Here is a 20,345-nt window from a genome sequence, read left to right as displayed (position 1 = left end):
GGAATAAAGGAAGAGATTTCAATAGGTAAATGTAAAAAATGTGTTCCATGTCATATATAAAGAATATATAAGATATGATACTGAATGAGATAGCAGAATAATTCTACATTCTTGTTAAACTTAAATTTTAGTGAGTGAAGGGGAAGAGTGAGAAATTATACTAGAAAGGGAGGCTGGAACCAGCTTCAGAGGAATAGGAGAAAGAAAACTGGATATCGAATTTGATTCCTGGTTATAACACTAGTTTGGCCTCACTATTACCATATACTGAATAACTCTGGAACTCAGTTTCCCCATCTGTGAAACTGACCTACTAAACTGCTTAAACCATCTATATCAGTGATTGTGAGGAAAGACCAAAAGGATCAAAGATAAATCTTGGTTGAGCTGTTATTATGGAGGATTTTAAATGTCAAGCTAAGGAGTCCTGTTCAAGGGTCTAAACAAGGGAAGGACATGGTCAGGCCTGTGCCTTTTTTTGGCATGTAAAGGATAGACTGGAGAAGAGGAGCTAATTAAAGAGGCCAATAAAATACTCCAGGTAAAAGGTCATAAGGTCCCTTGCTAGGGTAGTGGCCATGGTTGTGAGGACAAAGAAAAGGGAACAGAAAGAAGATATATCATGGAATAGATCCAACAGACCTTGGTAACTGAGTATAAATGTCACAAAGAGAAACCTGCAAGTTGGCATAAATAATACATTTTGAATTTAGGATATAAATGATAGTTATTTATGTAAGACTGGAGTGAAGGGAGAACCCATCCAGGTGCTGATATTTGGGACTTTAACTGGGCAATTTCACCAGGGAGAGAGAATGGGCAAAAAGACAAGAGCCTTGGGAATCACTTGGACTCAAGGAGCAGGAGGAGGAGGTAGAGGCACTAGTTAAGGTAATTAAGAAAGGACAGCCAGAGATGTTAGAAAGAATCAGAAAAGGAGAAAGTAGGGAGGAGAAAAGAGTGCTCAGTAGAAACCACCTCCACAGCAACATCAAGGAAGCTAAACATGGAAGAAATAAGAAGACTACTAAATGTGGTCATCTCACCCTATGGTGGTCAATGCTTGAATATTCATCTCATCAGATGTGGCTCAAAGAGGGAATAACATACATACACTCAGATGGATAGAGAACTCAGTCTTACCCTGTAGGGAAGGAGAAAGGGATGGGGATAAGAGAGAGGAAGGGGGCATGGACAGAAGGGAAGATGGGCTTGGGGAGACAATGATCAAAAGTAAACCACTTATTAGGAGGTACAGAGTGAAAGGAGAGAAAAAGAATAAATAGGGTAAAAGTATGAGGGGGTGGGGGGGTCAGCTGGGTAGCTCAGTGGATTGAGAGCCAGGCCTAGAGACAGGAAGTCCTAGGTTCAAATCCGGCCTCAGACACTTCCCAGCTGTGTGACCCTGGGCAAGTCACTTGACCCCCATTGCCTACCCTTACCAATCTTCCACCTATAAGTCAATACACAGAAGTTAAGGGTTTAAAAAATTAAAAAAAAAAAGTATGAGGAAGAGAAATACACAGTTATCACCACTCTAAATGTGAATGGGATGAACTCACCCATAAAACAGAAGCAGATAGCAGAGTGGATCAAAAACCAGAATCCTACAATATGCTGTCTATAAGAAACACATCTGGAACAAGAAGACAACACAAAAGAGAAAAGGAGGGCAGAAACAATTAAGCTTCCATAATCTCACCCTAAGTAAAGAGACAAGGAACAAAATATATCAAATTATACAGAATTGGGGAATAAATTGGTGAAAAGTAAAGCCAACAAGAAAAAAGACAAAAAATGAATCCCCGCTTTCAAGGAACTGACAGTCTCCTTGGGGGAGATAATACACAACTATAAACAAAAAAGATATTTATTGGGTAAATTGGAGATATTCTCAGAAGGCAGGCATTCGGACTGAAGAGAATGGGGAAGGCTTAGAGAAAGAAGCCAGGGAAGCCAGCAGGTGAGGGGGAGGAGAGGAAGAATTCCAGGCATGAGTGACAGATAGCCAGCGAAGCCCTGGAACTGGGAGACAGAGCCATGCGGGAGGGAGAGCAAAGAATACCATGCCATTGTACTGCAGAGTATATTAGGGGTGGAGGAAGGGAGGAAAGGCTCTAACGGGCTTTAAAAGTCAAACAGGATTTTAGACTGGATCCTAAAGGTAAAAGAGAGAGAGTGAAGTTTACTTAATGGAGTGTGGTGGGGATCAATCTGATGGCTCAGGGAAGGATGGGCCAAAGGAGGGAAAGGCTTGAGACTAATCAGAAAGTGACAGTAACCGTCCAGGCATGAGATGCCAAGGGCCTCCACCATGCTGCTGCCAGTATCAGAGGAGAGAATGGGGCAGATAGGAAGAGATGTTAGTAAGGCAGAAATGACGAGACTTGGGAATAGACTGGCTGGGGGATGGTGGGAGGTCCTGTATTAAGGGGTTTGTATGAATAAAAAGTTGAGGATGATACCTAGGAGAGAAGATAAGTTCAGTTTGGAAAATGTTAAGTTTAAGATGTCTAAAAGACGTCCAGTTCAAGATGTCCAACTGGACTTCATCTGGTTAGAGAATGGAGGTCAACAGAGAAGTCAGGGCTGGACAAAGATATTTGAGAATTATCTCTATAGAGGTGATGGTTCAATTCTTTGGAGATGAAGGTCACCAAGAGTATTTCAAAGCATAAAGGAAAAGCAGTAAGAGTATGCTATTTTTTCTAGAAGTTTTGCTAAAGAAAAGGATAATTGTTGAAGGGGTTGGCATAGATAAAGCAAAGTTAAATGTATCTGAAGTTTTATTTTTAATACCTGAAGATTTCTTACCTCTCCTATCCCTCAATTAGTTTTACTTACTTTAAAAAGTATCTCTGGCCAGATGATGTCTTGGCCATCTCCCAGCCTGCTGGTAGAGGTACATCATCTGGGATCTCAAAAGAAGACTGTCTAAGGTGTTGGCCAGCGGGTGCAGCTCCTGGGCCAGAGACTACTCCAGAAGGGCTAAGTGTCCCGGGTGAAACAGCCCCTAGCTGTAACGAGGCTGGAGAGGAATGGGCTCGGACATGCTGAGGAGTCAGGGCTCCTGCAGTCCCTGCATCAGTGCTGGCCTGACAGAAATTTAAAAAAAAAAAAAAAGCTTTCATTAGAATATTATTATTCCACAGAAAAACATTAGTAACATGTTATGATACTAAAGGAATTTTCAGTGTTTAGTACTTGACCCAGGAATAAATAATGCCTACATTTGTATAGTGCTTTACAGATTTGAGAGCATTTTCACATACATTCTCTTACTTGATCTCAACAATCCTGTGAAGTAGGCAGAACAATGATCTTCTGTTTTTTTGTTTTTTTTTTTAAAGAATAGTGAAGAAATTTCAGCTCAAATAAATTAAGTGACTTGCCCAAGGTTTACCAAGTGACACAGCTATGACTAAAATCCCAGTTAGACTTAGGGAAAAAAATAATTGTATAGCATTCTTAAAAAGATGCTGCTTGTCAATTGTTTTAAATCTGAACTTTTATAAATACAAAGTTTAGTTCAATCTAAAGCAGGACTTTACCTCTTTTGTATGTCATAGATTATCAGTAAAGCCTATGTACATCTTTTCAGAAAAATGTTTGTAAATATATAAGATGAAAAAGAAAAGTTTAGCAAGTTCAGGTTTAAAACCCCAGATGTAAAGGAATAGTACCTTAGGATGATGCTATGAACCCTACCAACTACCTCAGAACTTTACTTACAGATGAGTAGCTTCTTGCTATTCCTCACACAAGAGAACACACTAGAGCTCCAAACTATAATTTTCCTCTGGCTGTCCCTCACGTCTGGAAAGCAGTCTCTTCACCTCTAATTCTTAAGAATCCTTTTGTTTCTTAAAAACTCAGTCAAGCACCACTTTCTATGTGAAGCCTTTTCTATCCTCAGCTACTAGCTTGGTTTCCCCCAACTCCAAATTACCTAGTATGTATATGAATGCATGAATATATATGACAGATCTTCTATCACCTGCTAGAATAACTAGCATTTTACATAGCACTTTAAAGTTTGCAAAGTGCTTCTCAAATATATTATTTGATTCTCATGACAACCCTATGAGAGATGTGTTATTATCTCCTTTTTACAAATGAAGAAACTGAGTCTGAGAAAGATTGTCCAGGATTATACAGTTACTGAAATGGCATTTTAACTTTACATAAGTCACCCAGATACTAAATCCAGCACTTTGTCCACTGTGCCACCTAACTAACTCAAGAGAAGGGACCTCTGTAAGGATTTCATTTTAGCATCAAGCATAGTGCTTGAAAGACAGTAGTAAGTGCTTAATAAATGCTCAGTTGTCTAATAAGGAAACAGGTCCAGAGAAGTAAAGTGATTTGCACAAGGTCACTCAAAATATTAGGTGGCAGAGTCAGTCTGATTAGACTATAACAGCTCCACCAATTCCACTTCCCTTATATATATTTAATGCACATTATAAAGTTGCATTTTTAAAGGTTAGAGTTTATAAAATAAGCATAAAGTTAAAAAGGCATTTAAGAATTTAATTAAAAAATCAGAAATAAAATAAAAAAGGTGTTTTTTTCTTTCAGAAAAATTTAAGATACCAGTGGCTACTCAAGATCTCAGTATTCAAATGAGTTTTTTTTTAATCAGACATTCCCTCCCAACAAATAAGAGCAACACTACAGTCTAAGTTTTTAGTTCCACATTATGAACAAATTCCAATCAATAAAGCAGCACAATTAAAACAACTTTTAAACAATGCTAAGATTGTTTCTGACAACAGAAAATTCATTAACCAAGTGAAAAAAAAAACACTCCAAATTTGAACCTGAATTTAAATTAAAGTTATTACCACATCTCTGCACCTAAATAATGAGGTACTTGGCAGCTTGAGTCATAACCTTCTTGGACCTCAGTTTCCTAATCTGTAGAATGAGGGAGTTGAAGTAGAGTACCTTCCAGTTTTAAAACTAGGATCCACAGGATGCTTAACATGTTAATTTAGTTAGTTAGGGGACATTGTATAGTGTGGAACTGATCAGAGATCACAATCAAGTAAAAGTTATGAAAGATTACCCAGTGGCTGGAATTTCTTAAATTCCTATGGGCAATGAAGGGAAGAAATGGAAGAAATTAGTACAATATAACATATGCCTTAAATTAGAACTAACCTTTGTATTTCAATTCATGGTCAGTGTGAACTTTTCTTGATATGTTAAGCAGCAACAAGACAAAGGAAATTCAGGACACAGTTATTAACCTTACTGAGGTCCAATTAATGATTTTGGATTTAGGATTATGGTTGTAAAAGCCAATGCATCCAAAAAACAAACTACCAGAAGCAATTATTGTAGTACTTAATTGGCTCATATATTGGTGTGGTATTTGAAGGGCAGACCATTTGCAGTTCCATTTTTTTTTATAAAAATTTACTATAGGATGACTTTAAAATGGGGAATCTATTTTGTAGTTTTTGCTATAATTTTTTAGCTCTTGGCTGATTATTGCTAAAGGGTATATAAACATAATGAATTCATGATAAGATGCACCCCTAAGACTTTTCACAACTTGTCTATTGAGGCACGTAATTATTAACAACTTTTTCCTTCCTTTTCTTTACCAGAACCCTCTGTCCCCTCCCAGTAGTTCAGAGGCTTAAGAGAGCTTTAGATTCCAAAAAGGTCCATATATACTGCATTCTTCAGTTTTAACTAATGTGAAAGGGAAGTAGGGGTATGAAAGATAACTATTCTTTACATTTGTTACTTCAAAGCCCAACTACAAACCAGTATATGGAAAACAAATTAGATTTTGGACAAGATTCCTAAGAGAGAGAAGGGAGGAGGGGGAGGTTGAGAGAGTGAGTGAAACAGAGATTCAGAGAAAGAAAAGAACCTATGTTTAGTATTTTTAAGGCAAGGTAACTTAATTACCATATAGTTAATTCCATTAGAAAGCACCTCTAACTTTTTGGCTTTGAAATATCCTAAACAATAAATAATGGAGTAGGGTGAATATTTAAAAGCAGCCATGTTCATATATATCCCCAGTAAGAATTAAAATGCAATGGCTATCCTGGAATTAGTCATCGCTTCCCAAACATTTAACTTTTAATCATACTTGGACTTTGTAGGAAAGGCTGAACCTATGAGTCAACCTGTATAGCATTATATCAAAGGCAGCCTGTGTTAAAAAAAAAAAAATGGAAAAAGCAACTCCAACAAAAGTGGCTCATTCAAAACTATTTCATCAGAGCGCTTTAATTTTAAAAACTGGCAAACTGAATATGACTAACTTAAAAGTGAAAGGAACTAACAAGCTAAGTAGGCACAAAAGTGCAGGAGGGTTAGCAGGGATAAGTCCATAAACAACTTTCAGGAAAAGTCTCGGAAGTCTCTGGAGTGGAAGTTGCGTTTCATAGGTCTGAAAAGTGCTAAGACTGAGAAAGACGGAAATAAATGCTTTCCGGGGGGGGGGGGGGGGTTGAACGGGAAGAGCAGAGAGCAAGAGAGAAAGAGTAAAAAACTAAATGGACTGGTTCAACCCCCACCCCCTAATCAACGTTGGAAAACAAGAGAACAATTATTTGACTCCCCAGGAGACTGATGTGGACTGAGAGGCCCCGAAGGAGAGGGGGGCCCAGAGCTCAACTTCACAAACTAGGCTGCCGCTGGCAACTCACCCACACACAAAATGCCAGACTCACCCCCTCCCCCCTCCATCCAGCAGGGGAAGGAAGGAAGGAAGGTGCGGAGGGAGGGGAGGTGCTCACATTGTGCAAGCCCACCAAGTAGCACAGAGCTCTCAGCAACTTTACCCCACCCCCCCCTTCCTCCCTTCCCAGTTCCTTCTCCTCCCCTTCCCGCCCCCCACAAACATCCCCCTAACTCCTCCCGCCAACCTGAGAGAAAAAGGGGAATGGAAATTAAAAGGGGGGCCTCTCCAAAGTCCCACAAATCTCAGCACCCCCCAGAATTGTCGCTGCTGTATAGAAGAACCTGTGGGGAACACTCTGTGGAGAAGGGGGGGGGGAGAGGAGGAAAAAAAAATCTCAGTTCAGAACAGCAGCAGCAGGGAGGGGCCGAAGGAGTGTGAAAGTCGGCCTAGAAGAGGTTTAACTCCCTCCCCACCCCCACCACCCCCACCCCAGTCCCGGTCCCGGCAGTTCGTTTTCCAACTCACAAGTAATCTCTTGTCCCAGTGCCTGGAGAGCCCCCGGGACCAGCCCATCCCGGCCAGGCCAAAAGGACCATGCTTTCAAGCCCCTACTCCCACCCCCTGCAAGTCCAGCGCTCCTGGGTCGCCCCCCAATTCTAAGCTGGGGCGAAGTTTTCGCAAACTAAGGTGGAGTGGAAGGGAAGCGTTAAGTTACCTGTCTGGAGTGCGATTTGGGCTCCGGCTGCTTGAAGAAGGAGTCGGGCAGCTTTCTGAGGCGCATGGGGACTGTCTGGGGCACGTTGGCAGTCTTGGGGTTCATGACCGCGTTGAAGAGCGCCTCCAAGTCGGTCTCCGAGTCCCCCCGGACATGCACGATTTGATGCCCAGCTGGAGGTGGCGGCGGCGCAGCCTGGGAGCCGGGAGCCCCTGGGGGCGCCGGCTGCCCAGGGCCAGTCGGTGGTCCCTGACCCTGACCCTGGGGGGGCTGGGACGGAGGCTGCCCCTGGCCCTGGGAGGAAGGCTGCGGTGGCTGCTGGCCCGGATCCATGGCTCTCCCACCCTGCACTTCCCTCCCCCCCCGCACGCACCCCCTAACCCGGCGAGGGGAGGGCTCCGCCCGCTTGGGACAGCCCCGGACCCGCAACTAAAGAATGAGGGAGGCGACGAGGACCGGGGGCCCCGCAACGAAGGTGCCCCCCTTTTCCTTCTTCCCCCTTCTCGTTTTCTTAGTCTCAGAACTGGGGGTCTGCGGGGCAGCGCCGCATCCCCGGCAGCGACCCCTCCGCCCCTTCTGGGGCCCCCGGGCTCTTCTCCGCCGCTCCGGAGTTTCGGGAGTGGCTCGGTCTGGGACTTTAGCCGCCAGAAAACTTATTTTCCTGAACTCCCTCTACGGAATTCAGGTTTGTAAGTTCCCTTCTCTTTCTTTTTTCCCTCCCTCCTTTACTTCCTTCCTTCTTTTCTTCCTTCCGTCCTTCCTTTCTTTTCCCGGCGGCGGCTGCGCCCGACTGAGACCTAAACTCTCAGCAGACACCAAAACTAAAGTTTTGGAGAACTGCCCTCCCGAGCCGGCCGCCGACTCCGCCTCCTCCTGCCTCTGCGCGCCCGCCCGCACCGAATCCGCGCCCAGGGGAGGGGGGAAGAGAAAGAAAAAAAGGAAAAGGGGGAAAAAAAAAAACTTTCCCCCGAAGTTCCTCCTTCCCAGCCACCTCCGGGACCTCCAATTTCTCTCCCTGCTTCACGTGACTACCCAACGATGGAGATCTCCCCCTCACCCTAATCCTCCCTGGTTGCTTAAAGGGACAGAAACTCTGGCCACTGCTTCTCTCAGTGTTCCTTTAGTGAAAGGCAGCACTTTGGCCCAAGTCTGGTTTTAAAATCGCTTTTCCCTCCAGGGATTAAGGTTACTCTCAACTATAGAATGTCTTTGGGTGCATTGTGAGGTCCACTCCCCCAGAGGAGCCCTCTCCATCTCCCTCTCCTACACGTAGCCCTTCCTTCTTATTTTACTGTGTTAGCTTTGGTTTTGTAAAATCACTTAAGTTGGAAAGAGCCATAGAACTGCACTGATTTCCGAGCCCTTCGTGTATTAAGAAGTTAATGTAGCAGCCTTGAGACTACGAAACAATAATTGCTGTTAACTCATAAAATAGGCCAGGCTTGCCCTACCTAATCATTATGAATATTTTCACATTTTGAATAAAGGTCATTTATAAACAAAAAACTTTAATTTTCCCTAATTTGTATCTATACAATCGAAAGGAAGTTACAGATTAAGTAAATCATCTGAATAATCTATTGAAAAAGGAGAGAGGTGGTTCGGGGTTGCCTTTATATTTATTGAAGACATCAGATATACTTTGTTTATGACAATTTAGCTTAACTTATCAAAAACTGCTTTTCTGGAAAAAATAAAGGCTAGCCTCAACTTTTTAACTATACCTGAGACATTGTTATAAAAATTGCATGATTGTAAAAAATCACCAAATAGTTTTGTTGCTGCAACTACCTCTTGCAAATGGACCTAACTTATGGTCCTGGCATATGTGGGGAGAAACAATATCTTTAAAAGAATTTGAATTTTTCTAAAATCTATTTTCCGAAGATTTACGAGAGGCAGAGATCATAGATTTAGAGCTCTAAAGGACCACTAGTTTTATAGATGAATTAGACAATCATGTATTAAATATTTATTCTGTGTTAAGATCTGAGGACACACAAAGGCAAAAAAAAATCCTCACATTCTCATGGAGATAACATGTAAACAATAGTATATATAAGTTGTATATAGCATAAAGGAAAGGTAAATTCAGAGGGAAGGTTCTAGCAGTGAGGGTTGGGGAGCATAGAGTAGAGGGATTTAGGAAAGGTTTCTTCCAGGAGGCAGGATTTAAGCTGAGTCTTGAAAGAAGTCAGGAGGTAGAGCATTCCAGAAATGGAGGTCAGTTAGTGAAAAGGCACCCAGACAGGTGAAAGAACAGCAAGTAGGCCAGGGTCACTGGATCAGAAACAGTAAAGTGAAGGAAAACTGGAAAGGTAGGAAAGGGCCAGGTTATGAGGGGATTTTAAAAGCCAGAGGATTTTATATTTGATCCTGAAAATAAGAGAACCACTGGAGTTCTATTAAGGAGAGGAGATGACATAGTCAAATCTGCTCTTTTAGAAAGATAGGTTTGATGTCTGAGAAGAGGATGATCTGGAATGGAGAGACTTGAGACCAACCAGCAGGCTATGGGAGTTGTAGGAATGAAGAGAAGGGGACTATGAGAGAGATATTGTGAAGGTAGAAAGAAGACTTGGGAACAGATTGGATGTGTGGGGTATGTGTGAGAGAGGAGTTAAAGATGGTACCAGGGTTGTGAGCTTGGGTAATCTGGAGGATGGAGTAGGATAACATTCCATATATATATATATATGGAAATTTGGAACTGAGCCCTAGGAAGGTTAATTAACCTCTGTATGTGTGTGTGTGTGTGTGTGTGTGTACACCTGTAAGAGGTATGAATATTTCCTCACAAGATTCAGTCCTTTGAGCCCATTTTCTATCTGCTTCAAATCCAACCACTTGTGTAAGTTTGGTAATAATACTCCTTGTAGCCATGAGTGCCTGAGTAGCTGTGTGGTGACAAAAAGTCTTCTGACTGGCCCGGGAGCCAGAAGGACTGGTGACTCATGAGTGGTTGAGTCAGAAGTGAATGTGTGTACAAAAGGAGTAAGCTGCTGGGAGCTGCCTTGTTGGGGAATGGCAACAAGGTACAGTTGTTCCCCTACCTGGCCACCCTGTGGTAGTAAACCCACGGCTTCTCTGTTTCTTTTTCTAGTCCTGGGCAAATATAGATGCTGAGACAGAACTGGCCAGGTTACAGTCTTGGGAACTCACAAAATTCAGAAGAACCCACCTTCAGAGGTTCCAATGGCAACTGAAATGAATAGCAGGGAGCACCATGAATGATAACAGTGGCTAGTGACAGAGGAAGTGCCCGAAGATGGATACAGAAGGAGAGACATGCCAAGGAAGGCAGCTTTGGGTGTTGTGTCCTACCAGGGGCAGAGAGACGTGCAAACTATGGACTCTACAAAAGCATCAAGGTGGAGCTCAGTAGAGATCTAAATGGAATTTTATAGGGATGCCATAAAGGAAAAAAAGAATTCAGGATCCAGCAACTATACGTGAAGTCTCTGCCACATGTATCCTCTCTATATATGTTTACTTATCACTACAGTTTAAACTTAAGCCCACTTTCTTGAGTGTGCAAGCCTCTGGTTTGGGGGGTATTGTTTTGGTCCAATGGTTCTTGCGCTGCATGAGTAAGTAGCCTTTCTAAAAGTTAATCAAATCGAGTTAGTGATCAGTGGGAAGGACCCTGAGGAGGGCTGAAGAGTATTAGAAATCTCTAGCTCCTCGGGGTTACCCTGAGAGAGAATAGTAGTCAGCCTCCCACTGGGGACCAGGCTGGCTCTTTTGAGTGGGAGTTGGAAAATCAGCTCTGGAAAGGATGCAACATACAGTTAAGTACACATCAGGGCAGTGACTTTCATCTTTGTCTTTGTATGCTCACTGCACAGCACAGTGCTTGGCACTTAGTTGTTTGTTTTTGTTTTTCTGTACCTTCCTTCTTAGAATCAATATTAAGTATTCCTTCCAAGGCAGAAGAGCAGCCAGGACAAGACAATTGGGGTTAAGTGACTTGCCCAGGGTCACACAGCTAGGAAGTGTCTGAGGCTAACTTTAAACCCAGGACCTCTCATTTCTAGGCCTGACTTTCTATCCATTGAACCATCTAGCCGCCCCTTGTTTTTTGAAGAGGACCAGGGGAGTTAAGATGAGGCTTAATAGATGATTGCTGATTGATTACACACGGTTGGTTATTCAGGTTCCAGAGTATGTGAATGAATTCAGGTTCTCTGATTCCAGGGTCAATACTTTTTCTATTTTGAAGTCAAGACCTGGCCTCAAATCCTACCTATAATACATACTGGCTAGGTAACCAACTTGGTACAATGGAAGAACTATTGGATTTAGAGTCAAAACCTGGCTTTTAATCTTGGCTTTGCCATTTACTCCTTATGTGATCCTGAGCAAACTACTTAACATCTCTGTCTCAGATACTCATCTGTTAATTGTAGGGACTGCACAGATATCTTCTGAGGTCTCCTCTAGCTCTAAATGTATGATCTTATGATTCCATGATGACAGACAATCTCAGTCTCCAGGCAGCTCTCTAAAACTGTAAATTAGTCAGGTCTAGAGACGGTTCAAATCCGGCCTCAGACACTTCCCAGCTGTGTGACCCTGGGCAAGTCACTTGACCCCCATTGCCCATCCTTACATTCTTCCACCTAAGAGTCAATACACAGAAGTTAAGGGTTTTAAAAAAAAAACAACAACTATAAATTATATATAAACTGCTAATCTACAATGATGGGGGAAGTTTCTGTATTGGGAATTCCCTAAACTGATCCCATCATAGGTCCAGATTCTAATACTCCTGCATTTTATTCCAATAAGCATCAAATGCAGAATTACAAAATTATAGAAAGTATAGTACAGAATACAGAAATACAGAAGTGAATTAAACTAGGGAAAAGTTACCAGAGGAAGACCTCAAACATTGCCAAAGGACATATATTTTTGAAGCTCTCATGAAGAAGTGTGACTATTAAAATAATACAGTCATAGAATCAGAAGAGAAAGAGATCCCAGAAATCATCTGAAAAAAGAAAGCCCTCTGTCACACTGATGGGAAACTAAATGGTACAGGGGACAGAGGTCAAGAAGACCTGCATCAACTCCTATCTTGGACCCTTACTAGCTATAGGACCTTGAGCAAGTCATTTAACCACTGCCTGCCTTATTTTTATCACTTGTAAAATGGTGCTAATAATAGTACCTACCTTCCAGGGAAACTGGGAGGAATAAAATGAAAGAATTCCAGTTTCTGTTTGAAAATCTCCAGTAGTAAGGATTCACCATCTTTCTTATAACAGATTTTTTTTTAATTTAGAAATTGATCTCCAAAACAATACAGATTATGATTCTCTTGCACTTTGTAGTCCAATTGCTTCCATTTTCAGGCAATTCAGATTGTCGAGAAATTCACAGATTTAATTATCTAGAACCAGATGTAGGCTCACCCACCCAATACCCTGAGAAATTAATTGACTTGTTCAGTTACAAAGGTAATAAGATCCTGAGGGAGAATTGGAATTCAGACCCTTTGACTCAGGAGCCAGTGCTCTTGCCACTTTACTATGACACCATGATGCTTAGCTGGTCTTCCTCCTAGAAATTTTCACAATGCCCCAGCCCAACAGAATAAACCCAATTCCTTTTTTCCATACCATAACCCTTCGAATATTTAAAGTTTGCTATAATCTATTCGCCTCTAGGCATTAATCATTTCACATGTGAATTGTTTTCATCTCTTCATTATCCCCTTCACCTGCTGTAGAGTGGTTACAGCTTCATTTTCTTAAAATACGGCTGGAAGATTTGAACCCAGCGATTGGACCTCAGAGTGTCAGAGAACTATAATCTGTGTTGTTTTGGACAGCCATTTCTATTAATGTGAACAGAATTTATTTTATCTCCTTTAGAGGGTGAGGGGGAGACAATACCGCATTGTTGGCTCATATTAACCTAGCAATCAATTGGCCAAAATCTTGGCCACAAGAGCAATGGATAGAAGAAGACTGGACCTGCACAAGCTGCTTAAGCCTTTTAGAGCTCAGGATCTCATTGCAGAAGGGACATCCTTTAGAGGCAAGTAAGATTGTGGCTGATAGAGCTCTGATTTTGGAGTTGGGAAAGCTGAGTTTAAATCTGATCTCAGACATTGCTAATTTTGTGAAGACCTGCATTCCATTCCTACCTGAGGCCCTTCCTAGCTATATGACCCTAGTCACTTAACCTCTATTTGCCTCAGTTTCCTCAACTGTAAAATGGGAACAACAATAGTGCCTACCTCACAGGGAATGAGATAATATTCATTAAAACCAAAAAGCATTTAGCACAATATATGTAAAGGCTTCCCCTGCCTTTCTCTATCTCCCAGAGTGATTAAAGGATCAAATGAGGTAATATTTGTAAAAGTGCTTAGCACAGTGTGTGGCACATACTAGTTTGTGCCTAATAAATACTTTCTTGCTTCCTTCCATCCACACAGGGTCTTTATAAGAATCAAATAAGACAGTGTGTTTGAAAGAATTCCATACCTGGTTTTTGTCTGGACCTGTGCTTTCCCTGATATATGTACTCCCACCCTGAACCCAGCTATTAAAGTGATCTTCCCAAAGGACAAGTCTGACCTTGTCACCCATTCTAGTCAATAAATTCCATTGGCTCCCTATTACCTTCAGGATCAAATATAAAATCCTCTGTCTGGCTTTTAAATCCTTTCATAAACTGGTTCCTTCTTGCCTTTCCACTCCCCTTATATCTTATTTCCCTCTACTTGCCCTCCTATTCCATGACAGTGGCCTCCTTGTGGTTCTTCTCATAGGATACTCCAATGTTTAAATCCATGCAATTAAAAAAAAACCACTCTTACCTTCTGTCTTAGAATGGATACTGAGTATTGCTTCCAAGACAGAAGAGTGCTAAGGGTTAGACAATAGGGGTTAGATGACTTGCCTAGGGTCACACAGCTAGGAAATATCTGAGGCCAGATTTGAGCCCAAGTCCCCCTGACTCCAAGCCTGACTCTTTAGCAACTGAGCCATCTAGCTACCCCTCAAATCCATGTATTTTTAATGACCGTTCTCCATGCCTAGAATTTTCTCCATCCTCATGTCTGTTTTCTGGCTTCCTTTAAGTCTCAGATAAAATCCTACCTTCTATCAGAAACCTTTTCTGAGTCTCCTCCTTCCCCCACCAGTGCTATTACTTTCCTTCTGAGATTGTCCCCACTTTATCCTGTTTATATCTTGTTTGTACATGGTTGTGACCTCCTCGTGGCAGGAATTGCCTTTTACCTTTCTTTGTATCCCCAAGGATTAGCACAACGCCTTACTTATGGACTGAATGAGGCTAAGCAACATAGTTCAAAGGAAAGAACACTGGCTTTCAACTCAGATGGGAGCAAATCTTGCCTCTGATATTTTCTGCTAGTGTAGGCAAATCACTTAATTTTTCTGGATCTTAGTTTACTCCTCTACAGAATTGGGAGGTTGGAGTACATGGTCTCCAAAGAACCTTTCAGCTCTAGATTTATTATCCTTCAAATCTATATTTTCTTTATATTGAGGCCAGCCTACTCTCCACTATTAGTCCAAGAATTAAGAGGCTTAGGTTTGAGTTCCAATTCTATCTGTAACTACCTCTGTGTTTTTGGCCAAGTCAAATTTCAAATCTCAACACTGAAAGGTAATTCAAGAGTTCAGAGTCTGCCTCCAACACATCAACTAAATCAAAGATGGGCTACAATCTGTATTAGAGAGGGAGAACCCACAATGGGAGTTTCCTACTAACAAAACCATAGACCAGTGATTCCCAAAGTGGGCGCTACCACCCCCTGGTGGGTACTGCAGTGATCCAGAGAGGCAGTAATGGCCACAGGTGCATTTATCTTTCCTACTAATTGCTATTAAAATAAATTAATTTCCAGTGAGCTAAGTAATATTTTTTCTAGAAAGGGGGCGGTAGGCCAAAAAAGTTTGGGAACCACTGCCATAGATCATTTAGATTTTTGCCTAAGTAACAAATTAGAAATTAGTAGAAAGCAGTGGTATTGCATTGTTTTTATACCTCTGCCACGATATTCTTGTAAATGTGTATTACAATAAAATGGAATGATCTTTCATGGTTGAAGAAAAAAAGGAAGGAAAACTTTTAAGAGGCTGAAGATATGAAATGGCAACAGAACAAGATTAGGAGTCTTTTTTATTCCAGAAAGATGAAGACTTAGGTCTGTGGGCAAAAGAGAGAGAAAATTTCTTAAAGTTCCTTTAAAAAGGGAACTCAGAGGTCATCTAGTCCAATCTATCATATAGTGCAATCTATACATGATGTACTCTATTGATCTAAAGTACTCATCTTCCTAAGTCTAAATTTCTTTATCTGTAAAATGAGGGGAGAGTGTGTGTGACTCTATGTTCTCTAAGGTCACTTTCGGCTAAAGCATTTCATGATTTTTTTTTACCACCACCATTATCTTAGTTGGCATTTAAAGTTTAGATAGTATTAATCCATACACTTTCTCATTTGAGCCTCAAATCTTGTGAAGTAGGTTCTACAAATATTGTATCCCCCATTTTACAGACGAGAAAGTTAGAGTTCTGAGAAATTCAATGACTTGTCCATCTTTACAGTAGTATTTAATTTCAGAGATGGGTTTTGAGCCCAGCTGTTTTGAGCCCAGCTAGAGTGAGCCTAGCACACTCTAGATTTTAGCTACTGTGAAGTTTCAGATATATTTTCCAGAAATAGCCTCTTTATAGATAACAACAAAAGGTGACATGCCTTACTTTTTCAATAATAAATGCTGCAACTTTGATTTTAAACTCAACCGCTATTTTGACTATAGGATCTATGATATCCCCAAACCCAGTTATTAAAAAAAAGAAAACAAAACCAACCTTGAAAATTACCTTTGATTAGAAAATAAGCAGGAAAGATTTAGTCCAAAAGATTTTCCCTCTAGAAGTTAAGGCGATTGAAAGCCTAGATTTGTGATGGAAGGTGTCCCTGCACCAGAGCTTTTACTATAATGAACATTATAATTAAAGGACTTAGGATACAGAGGATGTTGCTTTGTTCAATATTGTCTCACCTGCCTTTAAAATAAGAACAGAATTACTTTGACAAGAAGAGGGGGAAGGTGGTTTGGTGTGATTTCATCTTCTCTAAGTGCCTCTGTTAAGATGTTATTTGTAATAAAGTTTCTCAGTAGAAACATTTCAAACAGGATAGAAAGGGACAGAGAAAACTTAGAATCAAACCTTTTTTTCTTTCCCCTTTCCATTTTCTAAGCTAACACCAGATTTAAATTCTTGGTATTAAATATGGAAAACTTGAGGAAACCAGTACTTACCGTTGAAGAAGAGGTGGTGATAAGACTTCTATATTTCAGATGCATTTAACCAAATCTTCTCTGTGGAGTGCTTTCAAGGACACGAAGAGCTAGCAGGTTAAAGACTGAGGTCTGTAGTCAAAATTGACAAAATAATGTGAACAAAGCGGAGAAAGGATGATGACAGATTTGCTCACCAAAAGTAAGAGAATGATAGCCCTTGAACTTGGTAGACTTAAGTTTAGAACCAAAAGAAAGTACTATTTCACTCTTGGAAGGTAACTGTTTGGAATTCATTATTCTTAGCAGATGTAAAAAAAACAAAAAACCCAAAACTAAAATGGAAACCAGGGAATGGAGCACCTTGATTGTGAATTCATGAATGGCATGTCCAAATTGAGAGGCATCATGATGGCATGTAAAAAATCTTGGATTTACTTGAGTAAGGAAGACCTGGGATTAAGTCCCACTTCTGACACAACTTCTCTGAATGTTTCCTCATCTATAATAATAGTCACAGAGTTCCCCTTACGGAGTTGCTATGAAGCTCCAATGAATTAATGTAGAGAAAGAAAGGACTTTGCAAATTTCAAGCATCATAGAAACGTAAGTGGTTATTATATTACGGATTGCATACACAGATGGTTTGGGGTACCTAAACTTAAAAGCTGACGCGAAGAGTCAGCTAACATACTTCTGTTGCTAACATACTTCTTGGTGCCACTCTCAGAGACACCGTACTCTCAGTGGCAACTATGCCATTGCCCCTGAATTCACTCAGAACCAAGCCCCAAGATGTCTGATGCCCCCCAAATACTCTTTTCCCATGTGAAGGCTATTAGGAAAAGAGAAAATGCTGATTCAGACTCATGGTATGATTCCACACTTGATTAATGAAGGCTTATCATTTCTTCCCAAATGGATATTGTTGCATTATGAAACTCTAGGACTCAAACTCCTTCACATAATTTCCTCTTACCTCAGGGTCCTGCTTAAAGAAAACCAGTCTCCATATTTCCCTATTGTAGATCCTCCATACATCTTGGTTCCACATTTGTGCCCATTCTCCTGCATTTCTCTTAAGACCCTCTCCTGACTTGTTTTAGAGTCTCACAAACTGCTCCAGGCCCCTTATCTTAGGCTACTTTAAGGTTCTTTTGTTTGGCAGTCCTCTTTTACAAGTCCTTTGATAGTTACAAGTTGCTAAATGTATCTCAAAACAATCATCTTTTTTGGAAAAAAAGATTGCCATTCATATGACTTTCTTCTGTGTAAATAGTATGAGGAAACGGAAAAAAATAACACATGTTCATCTATGGAGTGACCAAATATATACACATATTAGGATTATATGTATATGCATTGAAGAAGAGATCATCATTACAACTTTTATTAAACAAATGAGAGATTGATCCTTTGAGAGCACAGGTAATTTCATTTTTGTCTTTGAATCCCTATCAATTACAACAGAGTCTGGCACACAGTACGTGCTTAATAAATCTTTGTTGAATGAACACATTTTTAAATAGTAAAAAAAAAATTGTTTCATAGGCTCTAGATATAGTAATTACTTTAATTATTGGAAGCCAGAACACTGATTCTCACAAATTTGCAGGGACTCTTTATCTATTTCTCAAATATCCGTATCAAGGATATATCTTGATGCTTCCTAAATAGCCCAAGGGATAAATAGCAATTATAGGCTTCTGCAGGATTTAACTGCTTTCCCCAAACAGCTGTTTGCCTTTCCCCAATATGTTTTGACTCTAAAAACACAGCTATCTGATTTACTTTCCAAACAGAGATCAGGCTAGAAGTTGACAAAGTATCTTTTAAAATTGGGGTACAATAAGGTTTCCTTTTAACAATTGCTTTCTATAAATATGTTACAAATATTTTAAGTGCTGAAAAATTTATCCTCTATGGTACAGACATTTGTTTTATTTTGTGTCTTAGTGTTTCTGAGAAATGGTAACACCCAGAGTCTGAAATTTCAGATTGGTAATTGGGAAATGGGAAATTCTCAAATCCTGCCTGTGCTGAACAAATGTTTTGACCTTTCTCTCCTTAATCTACAGGTCTTCTGCTCAAAAACCTTAATTGTCTCATTTCCTACCAAATTAACCTGATATTCAAGGGTCTTCACAATTTATTTTCAATCTGCCTTTTCACTTTCATCTCACAATGTCCAGCTCAAATGTCACTTCTATTCATCCTTTTCTGATTCTCCCTAGCTAAAAATTACATATCCCTCATGTTACCTCCAAAGACTGTATACTCATCTTTTACATTTACATAAATATTTTAACGGATTTTATCTTTATCTATTATACCTGGCCCCTTTTTGATGATGAGAATTTGGGGCCATTTCTTGCTTATCTCACAAAGTACATTACATGGTAGGTATTAAAAATATATTTTTGAGTGATGCTTAGTGAAAGTTAACATTTCATTGAGGTCATCTTTGCTGACAATTAAAGTCCTACTCTCATGCTTCCATGTGTAGAAGAATGTGTCAATAACCCCTTTAGGATGAATTAGAGGGAGAAGAACCTAGTGGTGAAGAGATATTTTATGTACCAATGTAAGGGAAGTTCAAAGCCTAGAAAAGTCTTCCTGGTACATTTGTCACCAAGCACATGGAGTGGTCCTACAGTGTTACCTGGCATAGACCCTTTATTTCCTTGCTTTCTGGGTTGACTTAACCATCCATTGTTATTGTTGTATCTGTTTACTCATTTTCAGTTGTGTCATAGCAAAGATAATAGAGTGGTTTGCCATTTCCTTCACCAGATAATTTTTAAATGAGGAAACTGAGGAAAACAAGGTTAAATGGCTTGCCCAGGGGCACCCTCAACTACTCTCAAATGGGCAGGTCTTAGTTTGCATGAGATGAATCACCACTACGCAGTACAATTCAAAGTAACTCCAGGTCCTAGGGCTAACCCCTTTGTGGAAGGAGTATCCTATTTGTCATTCAAGCTCATGAGTTCCTACTGCTGTGCTTCTTAAACAAAATTAACAACCATGAGACTATTATTTTTAATAATAATCCATATGAAACAATAATTAATATGTCACAGTCTACACATAAACCTGTGTCAATGTCTTTCAGTAATATCTACAGTGTTCATGGGAGAGTGGGCACACACTAGAAGAAATTTAGAAGAAATTTGCTCCATGTCCTGATGGTCCTTGGTCCCTTCAGAAAAAATTTCCACACAAGCCACTTCTCTGCTCACTTTTCCCCCTTGACCTTCACTTATTCTCCTGCTAGACAAGTGTCTCTTGAACTGTTTTATTTTAACTTATAATCACCTTTAAAGTGGCACTGAGAAAAATTGCATTCTATTGTAGTGACAAGCATGTCTCTTAAGTCAAATAATAATGAAGTTATTTTTAAAATTCAAAGATATTTTATTTTTCCAATTACATGGAATAACAATTTTCAACATGTTTTCCAAAATTATAAGATCAAACTGTTTCCCTCTCTCCCATCTCTCCCACTTATCAGAGAGAGTAAGCAATTTGATCTAGGTTATACATGTACTGTCATGCAAATATACTTCTATATTGGAGAGAATACTTTTTTAAAACCAAAACTTTAGGGGGCAGCTGGGTAGCTCAGTGGATTGAGAGTCAGACCTAGAGACAGGAGGTCCTAGGTTCAAATCTGGCCTCAGACA

General features: G+C 40.4%; 1 protein-coding gene across 8 annotated transcripts in view; it reads right to left on the bottom strand.

Annotated features, from left to right (window-relative positions):
- Positions 1-7,704, bottom strand: part of YAP1 (Yes1 associated transcriptional regulator) — a 160,983-nt gene extending 153,279 nt beyond the window's left edge. For all 8 annotated transcript variants that reach the window (XM_044668499.1, XM_044668501.1, XM_044668500.1 and 5 more), the window contains exons 1-2: positions 7,368-7,704; positions 2,845-3,095 (exon numbers count right to left, since the gene is read on the bottom strand). In XM_044668499.1, coding sequence (XP_044524434.1) covers positions 2,845-3,095; positions 7,368-7,700 — 584 coding nt within the window. In that variant the 5' untranslated portion in view covers positions 7,701-7,704. The remainder of the gene's footprint in view (positions 1-2,844; positions 3,096-7,367) is intronic.
- Positions 7,705-20,345: the final 12,641 nt, after the last annotated feature.

This window comes from Gracilinanus agilis, chromosome 3, assembly GCF_016433145.1.
Source record: "Gracilinanus agilis isolate LMUSP501 chromosome 3, AgileGrace, whole genome shotgun sequence".
Classification (NCBI taxonomy): domain Eukaryota; kingdom Metazoa; phylum Chordata; class Mammalia; order Didelphimorphia; family Didelphidae; genus Gracilinanus; species Gracilinanus agilis.
Note: the sequence above shows the minus strand (reverse complement) of the source record. Positions and strands in the feature narration are given on the sequence as shown.